Genomic DNA, 25605 nt, shown 5'->3' with positions numbered 1-25605 from the left:
ATTTTGAAATTAAGTGGCTGCATGGTGGTTGAAATTAAAATGGTTGGTTGGTGGTTGATTATTTTGAAATTAAATGGATGCATGATATTTATACCTGGGAAGCTGCTGTTGGCCATGGCTTTTAGCACAACTAAATAACACAGTCAAGTACATGTATGTTTGTTGGCACAATATTTTAATGTGGTCCTTATTTTCCTTATTTGAAGTGCATAAAAATTATATCATTCAAAATGTGTATTGTATTTGTATTGTTAAAAATTTGTATTATTCAAAAATGCTAGAAGTATGATAGACAAAGTGCACTCTGTGTGCTACAGGTGGATCTGGTAGGAGTTAAAATGATTGAAGTTTGGTTTTCTTTTTGCCACACCCTTAACATTTCAAAACTCCCTTTCATTATTGTATTACTGCACACAGTCTTTAAAATGTAATTTCCACCAAGTGGATACTGCCTCCTTTTAAAATGGATCAATTAAATAATGCAGCTGATACATTTCATTAAACTATCCATATTTAGTTTATTCTTGGATTATTCCTTTGTTCTTGTTCTCTCTTGCAAACAAAACAAAACAATAATGAAGTGTAAAATCGAACAGAACATTTGATTGAAAGTAAGGACTGTTTAAACTCATCTCTGTCAAATATATTTTTAAAACATATTAGCATTGCAAAATAATTTCAAGAATCTAGAGAAAAAAAGATTTACTCCAAGATGCTTAACATACAAATAAATCTATTTTCTTCTGTAAAATAAAAATTATGAAGGTCTTGGGATGGGGTAGTAATAGATGACAGATGAGCACTTGTTGAAAATTAATAACATGTAAATATTCTTAAAGATACAGCATTTACATTTAGTCTTTTCCATTGTAAGAAGAATTTACTGTGTGGATTTCTGTCCACTTCTGTATCACTGCCTTCGAGTCATTTTCAACTCATGGCGACACTGTGAATGAAACATCTCCAAGAATCTCTGTCCTTAACCACTTTGCTCAAGACTTGCTGGCTCAGTGCCATGGCCTTCTTGTTTGAGTCTTATCTATGTGGCATGTGGTCTCTTTATTCCTACTGCCTTCCACTTTTCCTAGCATTATTGTCTTTTCTAGTGAGTCATGCCTTCTCATAATTTGGCCACTTCTGCATATGCTTGTATATTTTTTATGAAATACATGTACACATCCACCTGTCGCAGAAGTCATTTTTCTTTGAATGTACTGACAAGTTCTTATCTGATTTTTTCAGGTTGTTCGTCAGATGATGTGGCTGATGGATCATATTTTTAAATATACAAATTTTGGAATTGTATCTTTAATTCATGGAGACTTCTTTATAAGACAGGTAACAGTTAAAAAACATTAGTGGCATCAGCTGTGGTGGGTAGGCAAAGTGTGTAAAATAAATTGAACAATGTGAAGTTGAAGGCTTTCATGACCAGCATCAATAGTTTTTTTATGTGTTTGGGGGGCTATGAGGCCAAATTCTAGAAAAGTTTTTTCCCTGACATTTTGCCAGCAGCTGTGGCTGGCATCTGCAGAGAATTCTGACATGGAATTGAGTGGGGAATATATACTGTTGGTTGAGAGGAAGCAATTTACATGTTAATCTGTGTATTGTTAATAATAATAATAATGATAAAATTTTATTTATATACCGCTTTTCGATTGATCAAAGCAGTTTAACAGCATATATAACATACAATATAAATATTAAAACATGAATATATTAAAAATCCCCCCATATACAAATAACAAAACCATATCTCATGCCAGCTCAGCAGTGCTGTCAGGAGAGGAGGGAGAGCGTACAGAAGTCAGGAGTCAGGGGTATGCCTGCTCAAAAAAGTGTGTTTTCAGCCCCTTCTTAAATTGGTCTAAGGAGGTGGCCGAGCGGAGCTCGCCGGGGAGCGAGTTCCAGAGCTTGGGGGCCGAAATAGAAAAGGCCCTCCTGGTGGTGGTAGCCAATCTAGCCTCTGGAACTCTTAGCATTTGCTTCCCGGCTGATCTGAGTGTGCAGGGCGGATTATATGGAGAGAGGCGGTCCTCCAAGTACCCTGGGCCCAAGCCATTTAGGGCTTTATAGGTAATAACCAACACCTTGTATTGCGCCCGGAAGCGAATGGGCAGCCAATGAATGTCCTTTAAGACCGGTGTTATGTGACTGGTCCTAGATGTATTAGTGACCAGTCTAGCCGCCATATTCTGCACCAATTGCAGCTTCCGGGTATGGTACAAGGGTTGCCCTATGTAGAGCGCATTGCAGAAATCCAAACGAGATTCTGTTGTTGAATGACAAAGCCCCAGAGTGTCTATTTAATTAATGATCCATTGTTTGCTGGGAAAACCCTTTCTCCCTGGGGGTTTTCATTTGTCTGGTCTGGGCCTTGATTTTGGTTTTTTCAGGAGTGGTAGCCAAACTTTGTTTACTTGAAGGGTTTCTTCTTTTCTGTTGAAGTTGTCCAGGTGTTTATGGGCTTCAATAGCTTCCCTCTGCATTCTGACTTGATAGTTGAGTGTTTGTTTTTCTTTCCTTAGCACACTAAATTCAGTATTGATTGGAGGGGGGGGGGGGAGTTCCTTGGGAACCTCTGATTGCTTGAAAAAAAAAGATAATCTTAATTTTACTTGGGTATTTCCATTTATCTTTCGTATTTTAGGGAAAAGCTTACCGTGACCAGCAGCTTGTGCTTCTCCAAGAACATCTAGAAAAATATTACAGGAGCCGTGATCGCAAGTGGATTGTATTGTTTCCAGAGGGTGGTTTTCTTCGGAAAAGAAGAGAGACCAGTCAGGCATTTGCCAAGAAAAACAGTTTGCCATTTCTCACACATGTTACATTGCCAAGACTTGGGGCCACACAAGTTATACTGAAAAATCTGGTACCTCAGCAAGAAAATGGAACTTTGGCAGGTGGAGATGCTACAGAAGCAGGTATAGTTCATCATCAGCTGTTTGTACAGTGTGTCTGTGTCATACGCAGGCGTGCTTTACGCAGCTTTCAGCATATGCTGAAAGCCACGCGGGGAGAAGGGACGTCACGTCCTATAGGGACTAATGGGGCGTGCGCACTGCCACGCCGCCATGTGCATGAGCCCCATTCACTTAAATGGGGCTTGAACATAGGTGGTATTTTACGTGGGGGGAGTCCAGAGTGGATCCCCCATGTAAAGCAAGGGCGCATTGTATAATCAACTGCCATCTCATCAGAATCTCAGACAGTGTCAGGTTTTAGTCCGTGACATAATTGATAGACCATATTGTATATGCCAATTTGTTCATGTTGAAATTCTGACTTTATAAATTTGACACTCATCCAAACTGGTGCAGCATTTTTAAGATGTAACAAATTCACTTTGGTCCTTTAATAATTAACAAATGCTTATTGTTTCTTTTTTTAAAAAAATGCCTGAAGATAACTGGTCATTCCTGGATCATCTAACTGCTTCTGTTTAACTATTCTGGGATCATAGAACATGGCAACCATGTATTGGCATAGGAAGGATATTGTGAGTGAGTGGTTTGTAGTAGACAGTGATATATAAATTACTACTTCTATATCTTTGACTTTTTCCCAGTTGTGCATCTATTAGACTTTCACCACCAGAACAACAATACATAGCGTTCTCACCTACAGTGTTAAAGCATTCAAAATCTTTTACGGCTGGTTAATTTTAAAACAGTTCTGATGCAGTGATCTCCTCCTCCTCACTTCGAGCAGTGATACGCACTATGGTGTCTGTGGGCTGAAAAGTTTAAAAACAGCTGGCTTAATGTCATGGAAATAAGTTCTAAAAGCAATTTGCATTCATTACTTTTGTAAGAAGAAGAAAACTTTATTATTTTGTGTATGTACTGTATGCAGGTCCATTTAATTGCTCTACAGTTGTGCTATCTGCAGCTTTGGGGTGGGGGTTCTTCATATAACTTCCAGTCATTTCTATAGTGCCATCTGAGAAGTGGAGACTGCTCAGATGAAAGGCATGCAGAAATGTAGCTGGTCATAGTAATGAACTATGTTATTCCAAGGGAAGTATTGCAGATGTACAGCAGTGATGGCTGTGCCATTCATTGGTGTGACTTGAAGCATGCTGTACCTTCTCACCAATTGCTTGTTTGACTTCTGTTTTAATTTTAATTAGACTAGACTCCTCTTTTTTCCCTTGCTGAAAGATAGGCAAGGAGGGAGCACCCAAAGGACAATAATAGCAAGAGGTGGCAGCTTCAGACTTACCCAGAATATAGATAGCCATGCACTGTAGCTCTTTCATAGAATCCCACATGAAAGAGACAAATGATAGTTTTTATTTTTCAGCATACACATGCATTTACAGGTATTTACATTTGGAGAGTTGTAGTCATTACTTGATGACCATAATTCCGCATCCTCCAACATTTCACATATGACTATTGGAATACATGTAGCATGATATGTCCAAATTACAACAATCTCACCTTAGTCGTCTTAATGCACATTATAATTTAGGTCAGATTTCATTTTCTCATAACATGCTCACTTTGAGCCAATCAGCCTAATCCAGGGGTAGGCAAACTTTTTGAGCCGGGGGCCGGGTTGGTGTCCCCCAGACAACCGGGGGTGTGTGTGTAAATAATTAAATAATATAGGACAACATTTTCAAACGTAGAACACATTTTTAAAAAATGGAGGACATGCGAAAAAATTTGATGCTTTTTAAAAAATGTTCATATAAATGCATGTTTCTTAGGCATGATCAAAATGGAGGACATTTGGGCATTATTCCTAGACAGATGGCAGAAATGTACTTCCCTTTCTGGCCAACCCCTCCTCCCCTCATTCCAAACAGCACATTTGGGCATTGAACATGGCTTTACTTAAGATGGCCTCTTGCATATTTCAGAGGCTTATTGCATAACCAAACTCTTTGGGTTTCACACTGAACATGGCTTCACATGGCTATGCATATTGAACATGTCAAGGTGGTTTCACAGTTCTTGCACCAAGTGTACTTCTCAGAAGTGTGTACTTGGTCAAGGGACTTTGGTTTTTCTTCATTGCGCATGAGTTTGTAAAAATCACAGCAATTTACATTGGCCTTGCCTCAGAGGCTTTCTGATATCAATATCACCATTAAAGAACCAAAACACACAGAAAAGGCACTTTGGAAAGTCACACTCTCTTGGCTTCAGAAACAGTGCGTGCATGCCTCTCAAGCTGACTCTCATCATCATCATCATTATCATCATCATCATCATCACACTATCACTGTCAAAACAAGGGAGACTTGTTAGCATTAAAAGCACCCAAAACACACTTTGGAAGGTGACACTCTCTCGGCTTAAGAAACAGTGCCTGCATGCCTCTCAAGCTGACTCTCATCATCATCATCATCATCATCACACTATCATTGTCAAACCAAGGGAGACTTGTTAGCATTAAAAGCACCCAAAATAAAAATTTAAAAAACCTCTGGCCACTCACCACCTCTTCCTTCCTCCTCCTGTTCCCTCCTCCTCCTCCTTCTGCTCCCCCTCTTTCTTCTCCTCCTCCCCCTCCCCCTCCTCCATGCGCTGCGCAGCCTGGGGGCGGGGCAGAGGAGAAGGAGGTGGGCGGCGCAGGCCCACGCGGGGAGGCAGGGAGGGCGGTGCGGGCCCACGCAGGGAGGCAGGGAGGGCAGCGCGGGGCTTCCCCCTTTGCCTCCTCTGCCCCAGGCCGCGCGGCCCTCCTCTTCCTCCTCTGCGCAGTGGAGGAGGAGGAGGGCAGCGCGGTCAAGCGGCCCAGGAGGAGAAGGTGGAGGAGGAGGAGGCAGTGGCGGCAGTGGCAGGACCGGGCTGGGGCCGGTCCTGCCACCTCCGCGGGCCGCATCCGGCCCGCGGGCCGGGGGTTGCTGAACCCTGGCCTAATCTATATTACAGAGGATGGAGAGATATGCATGGGGAACTGGCCAAATGAGACCCAGCAGGCTGTAGTGGTTTGATTCTGCACTGTGACTCTGGAGACCAGGCTTTGATTCCCAGCTTGGCTATGAAACCCACTGGATGATCTTGGGCAAGTCACATACTCTCAATCTCACAGGAAAGCAATAGCAAACCTCCTCTGAACAAATCTTGCCAAGAAAGCCCTATGTTAGGTTCACCTCAGGGTTGCCATAAGTTGAAAACAGCAACAACAATAACAAGCTGGCCAAGCCCCTCAGATTTTACCACATTACTGCACTACACTCTTATAGTGCTGCTATTCCACTTCTACTGCTCTGGCTGCCTCACGTTGTATTCTGAGGTTTGCAATTCAATGAGGCCCAATGATGCCCAAGAACTCTCTGGCTGAGAATTCTAAATGCCCCTCCTTAAACTGCAAATCCCAGATTGCAACAGAAGGCAGCCGGAGCAGTTAAAGTGGAATAGTAGCACTATAAGAGTGCAGTGCGGTAATCTAGAGGGAGCCAGATACTACTTCCCTCCTTTGGCTATCCTGCAGTAAGCTACTATCCATGCAACATCTGGGAACACATCCCTTTCAGACATGAGGATTGTACTGTATTGCCTTTTGTTGTGGCCTGTATAACTTCAAAGGGGAGTCATGATAAATTCTTGCAAGCAGAAAGAGGAAAGCAGCCAAGGCAGTGAGACAGATGTGGTTTCCCTGCCCTAACTGGATCATTTGAAAGTTATGTAGTTCAGGATTTATTTGACTGCTTATAAAGATGGGGTGGGGGTGGGATTTAGACTGCCAGAAGGGTCTCATATTTAGAGGAAGCAACTTTCTGGAGTAGCTCTTGGGCTGGGGCTATAAGGAGAGGTGGAATTGCTCTGTGGTCCCTTGACAGAAACCTCCAGGATACCAGCTGGATAAAACTGTATGTCTGATTTCTTTTGTTCCTCTGTGTTTCCTGTTTTGGTCCCTTTGTCTTCATTACTGGTAGCTGTTCACTTAATTTTAATTGGTATAGTAGGATATAGTTCTGGAGACTGTTGTTGTTAACTGCCCTCAAGTCGACCCTAACTCATGGCAAACCTGTAGATAAGACAGACCCCCTGTCCTCCAGTGCTCTGCTTAGGTCCTGCAAACTGAGGCCCGTGACCTCCCTGATTGAGTCTACCCATCTGGCATGCGTCTTCCTCTCTTTTGCTTCCCTCTACCTTTCCTAGCATCATTGTCTTTTCTAGTGAGTCATAGCTTCTAGTGATGTGTCCAAAGTACAACAGCCTCAGTTTCATCATCTTGGCTTCCAGAGAGAGTTCAAGTTTGATCTGTTCAAGGGCCTATTTGTTTGTTTTTTTTGGCTGTCAGTACTCTTCTTCAGCACATCTCAAATGAGCTTTTTCTTCTTCTTTCTGTTGAATTTAAGTCTTTAAAACTTTTTTCTGCTAGTAGTTTGTTTAGGCAGGTATTTAAACTGGAAAATTTTTAAAGTTCTGGGGGTGGTGTATTGTTTTAAAGTGCGTGTTTGTATAGTAATTTTATCATTTTAAAATTGTATTCTATTTTTGAATGAATGATCTTTTTAATATTGTAATAGTTTAATAACATTTTAATTGTCAATTTTGTAGGTTTTTAATTGTATTGTGTTTTTTAGATTGTAAGCCACTTTGGGTCCCAGCTTTGAGAGGAAAGCAGGTTAGAAATAAATAATAATAATAACAACAAAAACAACAACAACAGCAGTAGCAACAACAACAACACCATAGTGTCATCCAGATATCTTAGATTGTTGGTGTTCCTGCCTTCTATCCTCTCTCGTCCTTATTCTGGCCCCCGTCATATTTTCACCTTAGATTCTGATAATGTTCCTGCTCGTGTTATCCCTTGTGTGCTATAAGTCTTTCCCATCTATGTTCTTTTTCTCATAAGATTTCTTTGGTGGGAGAGTTTTCAATTCATCTGTGTTAACTCCCTGCTGTACTTTCTTTTGGTAGCTTGATGTTTTTCTTTGTGGTCTCTCTGACTCATGTATACCAGAATTCACCCTTCCTGCTACTACACTTGTCAAATGTTATGGCTCCTGTTATCCTTTAACTGCTGCACTAGCACTTGCAGCTTCCTTTGTTTGTAATGTTTTTATTTAATTTTTTAGTAAGTTTACTGAACGCTCTTACAATTTTATTTTATTTTTACATCTTTTCTTCTATAGCAGAGCTTAGAAGTAATGTGTTACAAGTAATCACATTAACTTGTAGCATGTTACATTTGGGTCCCTGAAGGGTTTGGTTTTTTTTTTTTTTTTTTAATTACTATTGTTCCTTCTTAAAGTGTAAAAGTGTTGCATTGGGGTTAATGAGCAACATTGGTTTTCAAGGGTTTTTTTTTTTTTTTTTGTATTTCTAATTTTTAAAAAAATATTACTATTTTTAAAAGTAATTTGTAAAGTAACTGTTAAACCATCTCCCATTTCAAATAATCTGAATAGCTTGGCAGCAGTCCCCCTGAGTTCAAAATTTTGCTCTTAATGCCAAATTGGTGAATGGTAAAACAGCTGCTATCCAGGACTTGAATGTGCTGACCTGGCATGTATAATAGAGACCTGGTTGGATGAAGCTGTGAAGGGTTAAATGTTCTCTCTCTGCTCTGCCCGCAATATCAGGCAAGGCCTTGGGGACAGGGAGGTTGAGTTGCAGTGGTCTGTTATCTCATGGAACTGTCCAGTGTTGGTATTTTTGAATGGCCAGGGGTCTGTTACAGTCTGACCCAAAGGAGAATTTTAGCACTCAACAGCCTGCTGCAAACAATTTGCCTACCACTTTGCAGATAAAATAGCTCTGATTCACTCTGACTTGGATTTAATACAGGTCTGGTGAGTGTATCCTTGGTCCCTGCTTGTTCAGTGCTGATGCATACTTTTCAGTTTGTGCAGCCTGAGGATGCAGAAGTTAGAGCCACCACTTGTGTACTAGACTTTTGTCTCTCCTGATTTATTAAATAGGTCAGAGGAGAACTTGCTGAGAGGGTAAGGGGAGTGATTAATCCCTCTTTGCAACAGGACAAAGTCTCAGCACACATGAAGGAGGCTGTAAGATCTCTTCTGGGGGAAAAAACCTTCCCCAGATCCTACTATACTGGATAATTATAAACCAGTCTCCAACATCCCATTTTTGGACAAGGTACTAGAATGTGTGGTGGCTTCTCAACTCCAAGGGTTCCAGGATGAGGCAGATTATTTAGACCCTTTCAGACTGGTTTCAGGCTTGGTTGTGGAATGAAGGTAGCTTTAGTTGTCTTGGTAAACTACCTTTTCTGGGAACTGCAGAGAGGGGACAATGTCCCCATTTGTTCTGCTGGTTCTCTCAGCAGGTTTTGATACCATCAACCATCATATTCTTCTAGGTTACCTTGCTGGGATGGAGATTGGGAGCACTGCTCTACAATGTATCCATTCTTTCCTGGAAGGGTGCTCTCAGTGAGTGGTGCTGGGAGATTCCAGTTCAACACCTTGGCCATTGGCCTGTGGAGTTCTTCACACTTCAGTTTCATCTCTTGTATTATTTAGCTTATACAGTATGTGAAACTGGTGGGAGAGGTTGTCCAGAGTTTGGAGGTCAGGTGTCACCAGTATGTTGATGATTCCCAGCTCTGTTAATCCTTTCCTCTTAATTCCAAGAGGCTATTTCTGTTCTGATGCCTAGTGGCTGTAATGGAATGGATGAGGAAAAATAAATTGAAGCTTAACCCAGGCGAGACAGAGGTTCTGATCAGCTGGAAGACAGATCTGGAAATAAGGATTCAGCCTGTGTAAAATGGGGTTATACCCTCCTTAAAACACAGAGTGGCATGTTTATTTGCTTTTATATTTGAATGTTGTTTGATGTTGGAATTTTGCTCTTAATATAATGATAATTTACTACTACAATAAATATACAGTTGTCCCTCCACTTTTGTGGCTTTGACTTTTGGGGATTTGATTATTCACAAATTTGATTAATATTATATCTCTAGGAATGTCTAGGTCCTCCAGCATGACTCTAAGGCCAACTTTAACCAGAGATTGCTTTCCAGGTCCTAGAGATTCCTACTAGGCATTTGTAGGTCTTCTAGCACAACTGACCAATTTCCAGCAGATGTTAACCACAGAGTTGCTCTGGAGGATTTAGAGATTCCTAGAGAGGTGTTATTTCAGATTTTTAAAGCCCTGTTTTTTAATTGGCAGTTTTCCCCACTTTCATGGGGGTCCTGTGTCCCTAATCCCAGCGAATGTGAAGGACCCACTGTATTATATTTGTAAAAAATAATGCCGCCTTGCCTGACCATCTTGCCAGTTGGAAACCATTATGTGAAGTCGAAGGCTTTCACGGCCGGCATCCATAGTTTTTTGTAGGTTTTTTGGGCGATGAGGCCATGTTCTAGCAATAGCAAGTACATTTCTACACCGCTTATCAGTGCACTTAAGCACTCCCTAAGCGATTTACAAAGTGTAAGCTAACTGCCCCCATCAATGTGGGTACTCATTTTAGGGATCTTGGAAGGATGCAAGGGTGAGTCGACCCAGAGCTCCTAGATGGTATTGAACTCACAACCTTGTGGTTTGTGAGTGAGTGGTGGCAGTACAGGCATTCAGCCACTGTGCCACCAGGGGTCTGAAGAAGGGTTTATTCCTCATGTTTCACCAGAAGCTATAGCTGGTACCTTCAGAGAATGCTGGCATGGAAGAGAGTGATTGAGGAGAAGTGATTTGCATGTTGATCTGTTGATCTGTGTATTGCTCTATTGTTGAATGGCAAGGCCTCAGGGTGTCTATTTAATTAATGATCCATTGTCTGCTGGGAAACCCTCTTACCCTGGGTGGTTTTCATTTGCATTTGCTGGATCTTGATTTTGGTGTAAAGTCAAAGGCTTTCATGGCTGGCATCCATAGTTTTTTGTGGGTTTTTCGGGCTATGTGGCCATGTTCCAGAAAAGTTTCTTCCTGACGTTTCGCCAGCATCTGTGGCTGGCATCTTCCAGGCAAAGCATTCTCTGAAGATGCCAGCCACAGATGCTGGCAAAATGTCAGGAAGAAACTTTTCTGGAACATGGCCACATAGCCCCAAAAACCCACAAAAACCTCTTGATTTTGGTGTTTTTCAGGACTGGTAGCCAAGCCTTGTTTACTTTAAGGATTTCTTCTTTCCTGTTGAAGTTGTCCAGGTGTTTATGGATTTCAATGGCTTCCCTAGGCATTCTAACCTGATAGTTGTTAGCATAGTCCAGAATTTCAGTGTTTTCAAACAACATCTTATGCCTGGGGTGGTTTATAATGTGTTTTGCTACTGCTGCTACTGATCCTGAAAAGAGCCCAGAAGGGATGCGGAGCTGAATGCTGGCACTCTCCCCCATTCCATCGGGGCTTCATCGGCCAAGGCAAGTCCAAATCAGGAGCCACCCTCCACTATTCCCCATTCCATCGGGCTGAAAGGGTGACGGACGGCCAAGGCAATGCTTTGAGTGGGCTTGGGTGGAGCGGAAAATTTTAAATGCCGCTCCCCCAGCCCAAGAGCTATTATTAACATCAGGCAAGCCAAGCTGGTAGCTGAGAGCATGCCCCGCTCTCTTCCTTATTTTATTAAACCGAAGGATAGGAGTGGCAGAGCCAAAGTTTGAATAACGGGAGCGAGCTAGTTTAGACACAGTTCTAAAGACCCACCATCATTTGAATTCATATGGCTCCCTAGAGCTTTCTGTGTATGTTATCCTCTTTGTTCCCTTGAGGGACTGCTTCAGGTATAATACAGTTGGGCCCTCTGTATACACAGATTATCCATTCACAGCATGAAAACATTTTTTTTATCCCAAAAGCAAACCTTGATGCTGCCATTTTTTAAATAAGGGACTCTGTTTTACCCAAAGGCAATGGTTTAGACCCCTTGGCCACCATTCCATTCTGTTTGCTTTCTTTATAAAAATTAATTTCCTTGCTTTTTCATATTTGGTTGTAGGTGTGTGTGAGTGTCACAGAGCCATTAAATTTTTTATGAACATGTATAATAGGCTTAAGTCTATTTCTAACTGTCATTTTAAATGAATGTTTAAAGTGTACAAATGTACCGGTAGTATTTTATTTTACTGTTTTAAAAATCTGATAAAAATTATTTTCATCTACTCTGTTTCACGGTTTATTTCACTTTTAAGTGAGTATATCTTAAAATTGTTAATCTTCATCATATCCATTTAGAGCAGAATACTCTAAGCATAAAAGTGACTTTGAAGTAGTGTTATGCAAAATGATATCTTTAAGTTATACAACAACTGAATATAGATTTCATCTGTTGTGGTATGAGTGTATGAAGAAGGAGCCTTGCTGATCACATTTGCTTGGAGATTTTCTATTATCTGGTTACTTCTTAGCAAGTCAGAAGGTTTCTTTGTTCCAGAAACATTGGCATTGATCATTGTTGGTATCTATTTATATCACTGATGTTCTTGCAGTTGTTTGTCAGCTTCATTGTTTCCCAGCAGAGGAGCCGAGCCTCCTTGATATTGGGTAACTCCGCCTCAATGGCACCTGGTAGGCAGGGAGATAAGAAAAACAAAGGCCAGGGGCCGACCCCTCCTCCATGGGCGGAGTGACCCCTTGCAGCCCCGTCTTCTTCCTGCCTCGCTCCTGTTAGGACGTTTTTCCTTCCTTCTCCATTCGGATTGGATTTTACCTCAGACTCACCTGGCTTGCCTGGCTTCTTTCTTCCTTTCTTCTCTATTCTAAAAAAAACAACCCTCTTTCTCCCTTCCTTTTTTCTTCCCCTCTTCCCTGTCTCCCCCTTTGGAAGCCATGGATCCCAATCCAGCCCTCAGGGTGAGTCTGCTTCCACCCATCCCGGGCCAGCCCTGGCTTTGCTGGCTGCGGGCCCTGGGTCCTTCCTCACCAACCAGCTGGTGGAAGCGCGGTCTTCTAAAGACCTACCTTCTATGATAGTGTTGTTTTATAACTCTTCACAGATAATGGACTGCTGTCTTTTCACATCCTAAACTTTGTCAAAAGCATATTAAATAATGTAGTGTGCCTTCAAGCCATGTCTGACATATGGCAACCCTAAAGTGAACCTATCATGGGGTTTTCTTGGCAGAATTTGCTAAGAGGGGGTTTACCTTTACCTTCCTTTGGGGTAATTCTTATTCTTCATGGTGCAAATTTTCCATTTTGTCATCTGGGCTACTTATTTATTATAACATTAAAATGTCTGGATTCTTGTACTGAATCATAGAATCATAGAATCGTAGAGTTGGAAGAGACCACAAGGACCATCCAGTCCAACCCCCTGCCATGCAGGAACTCTCAATCTTGGTTTTCATGATGCTTCAACGTGTTTTTTGTCCAATGACATTACTTTATAGATTAATGGAATATGGTACTTTGACAGTACAGTGGGCCCTTGTTATACGCTGGGGTTTGGTTCCAAGATCCCCCGTGTATAACAAAATCCGTGTATGCTTAAGTCTCATTAAATATAATGACATAGCAAAATGGTGTCCCTTATAAAAAATGGAAAATAGAGGTTTGATATTTGAAATTTATACTTTTTTTTAAACCATGTATGCTTGAATCCGTGTATAAAAAATCCGTGTATAAGAAGGGCCGACTGTACATATAATTCTATTTTCTACTTTTAGAGATCTCTTGTGTTTCATGATTCTCTTGGACTATTTAAAATGGGCTGAAACTATGACTCCCATAATATCACACAGGACATTTTCAGGAGCAGGTTTCTGCTATACGAAGAATATTTTGGTTGCTGTAAAGGTTTTGTTACAGTATTGCACTGATTAACTGGAATGGCTAAACCAGGGTGATGTTTTTATCAGTTTTTGCCAGTGATAGAGCTATAATAGAATGTAATGGAACTAATCATGTTCTTAAAAAGCCAACACCTTTGAACTTTGAACACATTGTTTGTGAATACCCACAGTGATTGTTATGAATGAAGAGAAATTCTGGAGAGGTTGAGGATAAGGTCACTCATTTTGCTCTCACCACAAAACCATCATTTTTCACCCCCTGCAAAAGCCACAGCAATGCACCTGATGTCACATCACTTCTGGTTTGTTTTTGGTACATTTTAAGAAAAATGTTTCCAGGGGCCGGGTGGAGCCATGTGGAGATGTTGGAGTGATTGTGGGGACTAAATTGTTTCATTTTGTTGTGGTTTTAGGACATTTAGGGGTGTTTAGATAGATAAAAAATGCTCCTCCTAAAAAAATTAAAATTGGTGGGGTCTAGGGGCTTTTGGGGGCCACACCTGGCCTAGACAGGCAGTACAGCTGAAGGATATGAGCTTAAAGAGGTTCACTTTCAGCCATGTGTGTGCTTGATTCTTATATGTGTTGTCTGCTAATATCTAGCTGAGAGTGATTGAGTAGGTCAGTCCAGGAATGATTAATACCTTCTGGAAAAAGAATAAAAGGGAGGGAGGAAAGGGAATGTAGCAATACCTTTAACACTAATTGGTTTTTATTTTAGCATGAGCTTTCATGGATATAAACCCTCTTCTTCAGAGGGCAGGTTTGGAGGCCAAAATTAGGGATTTTGATATGATCCATGGATAAGTCAAGGGTAAAATTTAGAGGCATGTAACAAAGGATGTAACGGATGATGCAAACGAAAACAGTGTCAAAGAACATACAAAATTCCAGCATACATTAACTATTTGTGCTCATAGTAAAGGCTGTATGGATGAGATAATAGAGGGAAGTCAGTGCTTCCAGGGCAGATTATGATCTTTCCTTTCCTTTTTAAAATAAGTATGAAAGTATAGTACTTATATTGACCCATGGATAAGTCGACACAGACTTTTGGGGTCAATTTTTTGACTAAAATTTTAGACTTATACATGAGTATATACAGTAGATGTTATTGTTTATCATACTGTAATAATAATAATCTCAGAACCAATCTCCCAAGTTTTCTGTATTGGCATATTCTCCTTTTGTTAATGTTCTACCCCTACAAGGAATATCAGCTGCAGCCTAAAACTTCATATGTTTTATTTCTGTAGGCTTTATTATTTTGGGCTAGAGTTCTCATGGCTCCTTCAGAGGAGAAAGGATTAGTGAGAATTAAATAGTGTCAAGGGGCAAAATGATGCAGGATGCATAAGAGATGGGCACTATGGGAGGTGATGGAGCTGTGACATTACGCAGTTTGTTATATAGTTTGCTTATTTGTATTGTGATATTAGATAGTAGGTAGGCTTAGGAGAGTGTTTGAAGGTTGAGTGACATGTGTAGAATGTTGTGTAGAGCATGTGTAGGATGATTAGTTGAGAAAATGAGAATGGAAGGTAATGTTTGGAATATTGAGGAGAGAGTTAAGAAAAAAAAGTCAGATAGGATTAAGTTTCTGAGGAAGATAGGAAGGAAGCGTCCTAGGGAGAGAGTAGGTGAGGCTGCTGCAAAGCTAAGCTTGTGTAGCATAGTCAAGACCTACATATTTGCGAGTGGCATTACACTATGCTAACACTGTGAAATCCCAATACTGAATACCATCACAGTGCAACATTTAAGAAACAGTGAATGCCCATAGCTGTTTCATGATTGCACAGTGTACAACGCACAGAGGAACATTGACACACTACTTTAGGTGCATTATTGGACATTTGTAATGGTTCTGTATATGGGACTCTGCTCTCATCACCATCATCTGGATCTGTACAGTTTTTATAGTCCAAAATAGTCACACTATGAGTGTTGTGCTAGTTGTGACAACGTTTGTCACAATTTATATGCTTAAAAAATATTTTCAAGCCGTGGTTGAATCTGTGGATAAGGAATCTGTGGATATGGATGGCCAACTGTACTTTTTGTTTTTAATGGTAAGTTAAATAAACATTGTACATATACATTCATATGCATGAATTTGATGTTTATACGTTGCCTGTAGTTTGTCTAAAACCTTTTGTAAGTTTTATTAAAGTGTACATCTCAGGGAATGTCTTGTTTGGCTTGTGTAAGAGGATAAATCTCATTTTAGATAGAGCAGTTTGCTTTTCCTGGTGTGTCAAGATGCATAACCAATTAATCTTGTCCTATTTCTGGTTATCATATGCAGCCTACATTTTATGTTTTTAAGAGCCTACATCAGTGGTGGCAAACCTATGGCACAAGTGCCAGAAGTGGCACTCAAAGCCCTCTCTGTGGGCACACACACCATCACCTCAGCACAGAGTTCACCAGAGTTTGTTACTAGGAAGTCAGAGGGACATGGCACTTTGCGATAAATAAGTGGGCTTTGGGTTGCAGTTTGGGCACTCAGTCTCTAAAACATTTGCCATCACTGGCCTACATGTTATGTCTTAGTTATGTACTGATCCCACAGATCAGAGAATGTGGAGCAAAGTGAGATTATACCTCTTATTTTGACTGTTTATTTTTCTAAGCTTTGAACTCTGATCATCAGGAAAAAAAATTAATAGGAAAAAAAACAGTTTGAGAAGATATGAAGAATCCTGTTGGATCAGACAAAGAGTACCTCTGCATCTTATTTCAGTTTTTATTTGTCAATTTTATTACAATTTTTTAGACTGCCTTGTGGCTACTTCTTGCATGTTAACAAGCAGTGCTGCTATTGCTTTTGTCAGTTCAGGTTTCATCCCAAAATGTTTTTTAATCATTTTTAATATTAAGAAGCAGAAATTTAGTTGAATCAAACACTTTATTAAGTAATGGCTAAACTATCCTGTGTCAGGTTAGCCTGATGGAGTAAAGTAATATTTTTGTTGTTGTGTTTAATAACTGTTGCATTTTTACTATTCAGCCTCCAAAGGCATTAGGATATATACTGTATTTTCTGGCGTATAAGACTACTTTTTAACCCAGGAAAATCTTCTCAAAAGTTGGGGGTCTTCTTATACACCGGGGGTCATCTGATATGGCAGGTGCTGAAACTTCCAAGCTGGACCGGAGAATCTGTGGTCACCGCATATGGTGGGTGGAGCTCAAAAACAGCCACAGAGTATGGAAAAAAGAGCTGTGTTTGCGCTACTGGTCTCATAGTCTTGGAGACGGGGAGAGTTGACCAATCCAAGCAGGCTTTGTATACAACAAGTTTTCCTGCTAAGTATTTGCATGCCATAAGCATTTGAATTAAAATTACCATATTGAAATCAAATCTGATGTTTTTTAAATTTTTATTTGGTGTGCGTTGGAAGAGGGGTAGTCTTATATAGCGAGTATATCCCAAACTCTATATTTTAACTGGAAACGTTGGGGGTCGTCTTATACACCCAGTCGTCTTATACACCGGAAAATACGGTAGTCAGTAGTAGGGGTACAGAAATATTTTAAAGTATTTTAATATATTTAAAGTAAAATATTTTATCTATCTCTCTGTCTTTCTTCATTTTCTGTTTCTCCCTGCATAGAATTTGTGTACACTTGAATAGCTCATATCATTAAAAGATGCCCCCTCCTTCCATGTTCCTTTGATTGTTCTAAGAGTTGTGAGAATTTGTATTGGCACTGGATGAAAGCATCCCTACTAAAGAGTACATTCAGAGCTATTGTATTTGGCAGCTTTGGGCTGTAAGAGAGCCAGAGGAAAGGAAGGGCATGTAGAGATTAATAGATACATACATTCTGCAGTCTGCAGGGCTTCCATTCAGTTCTCTGTGGGCTAATTTACTTGCTTTCAGAGGATCAAAACTAGGAGGATCCACAAGAGAAGCAGTGCTGAAGACTGTAAAAATCTTCTAAGGTACAGTCTCTAAAGTATTTACAGTACTGTATTTCTGAGCTCATTTTTTATTATTATTAACCTTTATTTATAAAGCGCTGTAAATGTACACAGCGCTGTAGATACAATCTTTTTAATTGGACGGTTCCCTGCCCTCAGGCTTACAATCTAGAAAGACACGACACAGAGGGAGTGGTGGTGGGGAAGGGGCATCTCTAGTAGGATAATACATATAAAATACATAGCAATACAGGAAATGATTCAATAAAACAGACAACAAAAGAACGTCAAATAGCAAGTGACAATTATGCAATGCCTGGGAACGCTGCCCTGAACAGAATGGTCTTCAACTCCGTTTTGAAGCTGGTTAAAGAAGTGATGGCTCTTGCTCGCGGGGGAAGAAGGTTCCAGGAGTGAGGGGCAGCGAGTGAAAAGGGGCGAATCCGGGATGGGGCAGAGGAAATCCTGGGCTGTGACAGCAGGCCTTGACTACCAGAATGGAGGGCCCTAGTGGGAAGGTGAGGAGAAATAAGGTCTGATAAGTAAGGGGGGGCATTTTTTAAAAATTGTTCATCAGAAATGCAAAGGGATCTTGTAGTAGCTCTCAGACTAATTTATCAAAGGAAGATGTTAGCATAAGCTTTAGTAGACTTCAGTCTACTTCAACAGATGCAAAGATGATACCAGGTTCTTCTTTCTAGGATCACATATGGGATTCTTTAAGCCTGCACAGACCATATTCAGAAGCTAGATTTCTTTGGCCAACTCCCTCTTGTACTGCCCATGCTCAGTACAGTTCCTACTTAAAACCTCCTCAGTTCTCTTTTGTCCACCATTGCAGCCAAATCATAGGGAACCTCATGAGTTAACTACACTTTTCTAGTTTGTTTGTTTTTTCTTCACTTATCACAGGTTCATGGAATCTCTAGCATACTTTAATAAGTGTGTCCTCTGTAGAAAGGACAGTCTGTAGAAATGGACAGTCATTCTAAGTGTCTCCTTTGCTTGGGGGAGGCCCATGTTGTCGATATGTGCTCCAATTTTAGAGCCTTTTCCCACTAGACCCATCAGAACAGGGCTTCACATCCTTCTGGATACTTAAAATCCTTCTGGAGTCAGTTGTTAACATGACTGATCACCCAAACCAGGCCTTTTTTCATGGCCTATATGGGCATTGTCTGGATTATATTAGAATTGGCAAAAGCTCCCTCACTCGTCAGGAAACCTCAGTATCATCAACTTTGGATTCAGCCCGGTCTTGCTCAGAATCGGTGCAGGTTCTGTCTCTGCTGCTCCCAAGAAGCAAAAGAAGTCTTCTGATGATTCTTCAGTTTCTAAAAGGAAATGCAAGTCTGTTTGTTTGTTTATTTATTTATTTTCTTTTTCAAAGACATGTAGTCTTGACAGAAGAGATCCAAGCCTACCCATGTACCTTCAGTTTGTTTGAAAGACTGGGATGCATTAATGGTGCCTAATACTGTTGGTCTGATAGTACAGTCTATTCTGGTTCTTTCATTTGCATTTAGCCCTGATTATATGGGCTCAGCTTCATCCGTGTCTGGTTCTAGAACACTTGGCAGAAGATCTTCTCTTGGAGTTGAACCCAATGATGTCAAAATGCAGTTACATTTGGAGCTGAAGTGCTCAATGAGAGGTCAATCTACCACTCCTAGTTGGCTGTCCATCACCTCACACAGAACCAGGTTGCCAGTTCACCAGTAATCATCTGCCACAATGCAAGAAGTGTCTCTTCTTCGCCCCCAGAACCGTCCTCCTTGTCATCTTCCTTCTCCCCCCCCCCACCTCCACCAGTAAGGCAATACTGTGATGACTACTGGGTACATTCTCCACCAGGTTGGGGCAGTTATCACCTGTACAATAGTAGAGACTGGTACAGCCCCTATTACCTACCTTCACTGCTACAAAGGTCTGTCTGTGATTATAGAGCTGAATTTGGAGGCCCACTGATCCTGAGAGTCCCACCATCTGCATCTCTGTTGCATCCACCTCCATCTTGTCAACTGATCAACAGCTAGATCAACAGGTGTAAGGCCTCTGGCAGCTCTTCCTCTTTCACAACCCTGTTCCATTCTCCATGCTGAAATCCACAAGAATATTTATTTATTTATTTCAAGGAGGCTTTAATATGTAATTGCACCCTGGTGGCTTCTTATTGGGGTGTTTGCTTTGGTGTGTTTTTAATGCTTTTATATTTTTCACTTAATTTTTAAAAATACTTTATAAATTTACTAACTCACGCTCCCTTTCATTTGGTTTTTGTCCTGTTGGGTTTTTGTCCCATTGGGTATTAATCTTATTTGCATCAGTCTTTGTGCTGACATGTCCAGTTTTAATTTTAAAAAACCCATATAATACATTCAAACCAGATACAATATCTTGACAACAGTATACATAAAAGAGAAAAGAAAGAAGAAGAAAAAAGACATAAACGTAAACAAAAACCCACATACCCCTCCAAAAAACCTCAAAACAATCATCCACATTCATTTACTTCCTAATGATTTCAGCTCTCCCTATCGGCTCCATCTTATCTTAAGATTTACTCTTAGTTTCTGTTAGGTACTACATAGAGATTCTGAAATAAACATATTATCACTCTATAAAACAAAATAGTATACTTCCTATTACTTTATTATTTTTTATTATTTATATTCATAAATAATACTTGAACCAAATCTACTTCATTATCGCTATATGATATAGCATCATACTTTGTATTCTTATTATCAAGCATGAGATTAAAGTATTAAACTGTTTCTTATAATATCTTGGACTACTAATTATATAGACCACTAACAAATACCCAGGGGCTGTAGGCTCTTTTAGAGGAAGGAACTGGCAAACCAGAATGAAATTCCTATTAAATTCATGGGGTTGCCATAAGTCAACATGCCACTTGAAGGCACACACATTGTGTAGAGAGGCATACACATAATGAGCTGGATATAGATATAAATAGTGGTGACAGAAAACAGAGGGAAATGGTGATTAAGGTGAACAAAGGCAAAACTAACGGCTGGCATCCATAATTTTTTGTGGGTTTTTTAGGCTATGTTCTAGAAGAGAACATGGCCACATAGCCCCCCAAAAACACAAAAAAAAACTATGCAAAACAAACAGTTCCATGCAGGCAATCCTTTGAAAAATTGATCTATTTTGCTGTTGAATTCAGTGAACTCTTTGGCAGTTGAGAACTTGCCAAAAAGAAAACCCAAATGTCTTTTTATAGGAAAGAAAAGATCTAAATAGTTTGACTTCTGGAGGTGTCTTTGGTTGCACTAGATAAACCAAGAATGTAAGTAGGGGCTCTGGATCTGTTCCTCTTCTTTCTCCACATCATCTCTTCTGGCTGCAGTCCCACTTCTATGCTGATCTGGATTAAGATGCTGGGTAATACCTGATAGGTTCAAAGTTTGCTTAGCTTTCTGGGAGTATGCCTGTGCCATCAGCTGAGTGTTGTATTTAGGCCATCAGACCACATTGTAACCATTGTTAAATGTAGAGATATCATATAGTGTTTATGTTTGAACAGGTGTGCAGATACAAAAGAAGAGTTCCATTTCTGTCATGTGGAGATTTCTAGTTCAGCAATAGAGAACAACAAAAAATTGACCAGTCTACTTTAAAATAGCATATTGCATATTTTGTTTTTACGCTATCTAGTGAGTTACAGTATTTCTCTTCCCATCAGGCTTTCTTTGTTTCCATTTCTGCCTTTTTAAAATGTATTTATACCCCGCTTTTTAGCCAAGATTGACCTCTGCTGTTTTTCTTTCTACTACTCTGTTCCCTTTACTTGTAATCATTTTGTCATTCATCTATCAAGCCCACTTCCTACTGCTCTTTCAACCCTTTTATCAAAATCTCATATGAAAACACCTTAATGTGCCTTCTAATGCTGTTTAAAATGTTTTATGGTAGTGCTGGCATCTTCTGGTGCTTTACTAATTGGTGCTGTTGGGAGCCAAGCCAGGTAGATGATGGTAATTCTTTCAGCCTACTGCATTTCTTTCAAGATACAGATTATGTTCTCTGGGAGAATGGCACTAATGCTGATAAACATTGTTCTATTTATATAATCTGATCTGCAGAGGCCCACCCATCCTTGTGGCATGGAAACCATTTCCATGATGTGAAAGGGTGTTTTTTCTCCCTCTTATTTCACTTAAAATACTTCAAGAGATTCTGGTGTGAATTATATTGAGTTTAATAAATTAATACAAAGTGCAAACAATAGGAAAGCATCAGAGCAAACAAGATTTTAAAAAATGCAGAATTGTCCATAGAATAATAATAACAGTGGTGATTAAGCGCTCAAAAATGTTTCTTCTTAGCACTTGAAACCACTGTATGGGGCTATGCACACCTCCCAGAGGAAGAAAGCCTTGTGTAGATAAGGGTACACAACTAAAAAGGCCTTTTTCTCCTCTTCACCACCTGTTTAATGTCCTTTGTTGTAGTTACCCAGCAGGTTCATTTGGGAGAGAAACAGAAAAACCACCACAGACCAGGTGGGATGTTTCTCATGTGAAACAGTTTCCAACTGCTGGATGGATTTCAATACCAACAACTTGGGTTTGGGGATTTTGAAATAATCAGGCTGCTTTAGTAACATGGGATTCACAACTTCAGAGAGTAGGAATGAACTGGAATTTTCTCCTTGTTCATACATCTCAATAAAATGCCAACAGTATTCGAAGGCAGAAAATGCTATATTTTCTGTCTAGAAGAAGCCATATACTTTAATGTCAGTAATAATATCGGAAAGGACTAATATTGTCTCAGCTAGACCAATACATGGATAATATACCTGTACTGAAATGTAAGAAACTGAATGAACTTGGCTAAGGCATTAAAAGTAGTGTTCAGGAATTGTGTATTACAGACTGGTCTTGTGGGTATCATCTGATCTGTGGTTTATCCCTGTGTGTGTAGGCTTGCCATATCCCGCCTGGGGGCGGGACTTTCCCGGTTTGGGGCGGGGCCACACGGTCCCGCCCCGGTTTGGCACCTCCCCCGGGACCTCCCCCCCCAGCAAGGCCCTGGAGGCAGCTCCAGCCCTCCCCATGGCTGTGTGCCACCCTCCCCGCCTCCCTGCCTGCCTTAAGCCTAGAGAGCAGGTCTTCAAGACATCTGCCACTCAGAGCTATTGCCAGCCCACTTGGTATATATACCCTGCAAAAGGCATTACTTTCAGGTTACAGTGAGCAAAGAAAAAAAGGCCATAAATGGTTCATGTTTCCCTGGGAGTCTAAATGCCTCCTCATCTTTTAAATGTCTACCACTCAGTATTGTTGCAATTCTTTATCACAGGGTCGTTTTTGAGGCCCTAAACACCTTTCCTTGTAATATGCAAATTTCTCCCAAAGCTGACCAATGGGAAAGAAGCAATCGGCCCTCCCCTTGGGTTGGTTTTCAATGGCTTGGAAGGAAGAGATTTTGCCTTGCTTGTAAATAGGAAGGGCTTTGGGATAGTGAAAGGCTGCAGAAATAGTTTGACCCCCCCCCCCTTAAACATCCATGGCTCAGTGCTATGGGATTCTGGGAATTGTAGTTTCTTGTGGCACCAGAGCTCTTTTGACAAAAGGAGACTGAATGGAGGAGTTGCCTGGCTGGGGGCAGAGCCTCTTGCCAGCAGTGAGAAGGCTGCGATGATGAGGAAAAGCAGGGGCTCCTCTGGTGGTCCTGGCCACTTCCCTTGGCTCCCTCCCTCCTCCTCCTCCTTCTCCTCCTCCTCTCAGAGCTCATTCACACTCCCTGGCTTTTCTCTCCCCCCCCCTCTGCACTTTGAGACCCCTTTAACTGCCAAAGCTCAATGCTCTGGAATTCTGGGGTCTGTGAGGCATTTGGCCTTCTCTGTCAGAGAGCTCTGGTGCCACAATAAACTACCATTCCCAGGATTCCATAGCACTGAGCCCTGGCAGTCCAAGCAGTGTGTTTTGGACACAGAGATCCTCCAAATGAATCCAGTCCCTAGCTTTTATATCTCTCTCACACACTGCAGGAATAATAATCCTGGGAATGCTAGTGTTTGGGAGACATTGAGACTTCTCTGTCAGTGATGGCTCTGAGGCCACAATAGACTACAATTCCCAGGATTCCCCAGCACTGAGCAGTCTCAAACTGGACCATTTCCTCAGTGTGGATGCACCTGGGGAGGCATTCTGGGCACTGCAGTTCAACTACGTTTGGAGGGTTATGGGACTCCCTGTCAGAGATAGCTCTGGGGCCACAGTGTACTACAATTCCCAGCATTCCCCAGCACTAACCCAGGACAGTTAAGTCACTCTCAAACTGGATTATTTCCTCAGTGTGGATGCAGCTTTGGTGAGGAACTCTGGGCATTTCAGTCCAGCATTGTTTTATTTCTGCAGTGTGTTTTGGACCAGAGACAAGGTGACCAGGCATCCTCCTCCTTTTCCAGGACATGTCCTCTTCTGTCAAATTTCAAAAGGTCCTCCATTTGGATCATGGCTAAGAAGCATGGATTTATAATTACATGGGTGTTTTTAGCTTTTATTTTTGGCCATGTCCTACATATTTTTGCTTGGGTGCCCTACATTTTGGGGTGAGGGCATTGGTCACCTTGGTCAGAGAGCTTTCCAGGGGTTAACTGCCATTCTGCTGTGGTGCTGGAACAAACCACCATTCCCAGAATTCCATAGCATTCAGGCAAGACAGTTAAAGTGGTCTCAAACCAGATTATTTCTCCAGTGTAGATGCAGCCCAAGCCTTTTGCCTCTCTTATGCCTGAGATTTCAAAGCCCAGCCTTGGCACCACAACAAACTACAAATCCCAGGATTCCATAGGATGGAGTGATGAGAGTGAAAGCAGTGTGGCAGCAGCCTAAGTGTGCTTAATGCAGTTCTTAACATGGTGCACCTCTTGCCTACAGAGTCTCACAAGACTTTTTTGTTGAACAACTTGTACCCATTAACTCCATTTCATGTCTCCTTTATTTAGTGGGGAGGAATACAGACAAAACAAGCCAAAATGAAGAAAAACCAAAGTCTCTTGACCAAAGGGTTTGGCTGTGGAATAAGCCTCTGAAATATGCAAGAGGCAATGTTAAAATAAAGCCATGTTCAATGCTCAAATGTGCTGTTTGGAATGGGGAGAGGGGGGTGGCCAGAAAGGGAAGTACATTTCCGTGATCTGTCTACGAATAATGTCAAAATGTCCTCCATTTTGATCATGCCTAAGAAACATGGATTTATATTAACATTTCTTAAAAAGCCTCAATTTTTTGCGTGTCCTCCATTTTTATAAAATGTGTCCTACATTTGAAAATGTTGTCCTGCATTTGTCCTACATTTGTCCCGGTTTGGAGGTCCTCACTTATGGCAACCCTATGTGTGTGGTATATTCATATTGGGATGGCAAGACACAGCCTCTTGTACATGTGTGATCTCTATCTGTTTTTACAGCAGCCAGAAGCTTCTCTGCCATACTCTCAAATATTTTAAAAGAGAAATAAAAGGAGAGCTACACTCCAGGGAATATGATTTTCCTATAAAACAAGGCCCCAAACCAGTTTTATTTCAATCTAAAAGTGACTTCTGATCACTTCCATGGTACTAATGTGGGATATGGCCAATTTGTGGTCCATCGAATTGTCCTGCAGACCCACTGCAGAAATGCCTACCCCTTGTATTATGCTTGCAGCTGTGAAGCATCTGGTTGTGATCACTTGAGCTCATGTTATGTCACAGAGTGTTCTTTAACATACTGACTACTGAGAGAACAGTGTGTGTAGCCTATCTTCTGTGGCAGAGAGGAGTGCTCAGAACTTACTGTGCTTAAGGCAGGGGTTCTTGAGGATGCTTCATTCTTTGTAGATTCTGGTGTTGAATGATTTGCATCTCATGAATTTATGGGCAGTTTGAAATTTAGCTGCCCATGGGATTTTGCATTTGTCACATATTGTGTTGCACTAGTTCTTGGTGTAAAATATGTGGTGGGTTTTGAGAAAGAATAC

The 25605-nt window shown here is 41.0% G+C and overlaps 1 protein-coding gene across 1 annotated transcript in view; it reads left to right on the top strand.

The window, feature by feature from the left end:
* LOC149310588 (acyl-CoA:lysophosphatidylglycerol acyltransferase 1-like) overlaps window positions 1–25605 on the top strand; it is a 90544-nt gene that overhangs the window by 49217 nt on the left and 15722 nt on the right. The window contains exons 5-6 of the mRNA XM_089529257.1: window positions 1243–1338; window positions 2654–2927. Coding sequence (XP_089385383.1) covers window positions 1243–1338; window positions 2654–2927 — 370 coding nt within the window. The remainder of the gene's footprint in view (window positions 1–1242; window positions 1339–2653; window positions 2928–25605) is intronic.

Source organism: Sceloporus occidentalis, unplaced genomic scaffold (genome assembly GCF_023333645.1).
Source record: "Sceloporus occidentalis isolate IW3139 unplaced genomic scaffold, rSceOcc1.0.p SCAF_6, whole genome shotgun sequence".
Lineage (NCBI taxonomy): Eukaryota > Metazoa > Chordata > Lepidosauria > Squamata > Phrynosomatidae > Sceloporus > Sceloporus occidentalis.
Note: the sequence above shows the minus strand (reverse complement) of the source record. Positions and strands in the feature narration are given on the sequence as shown.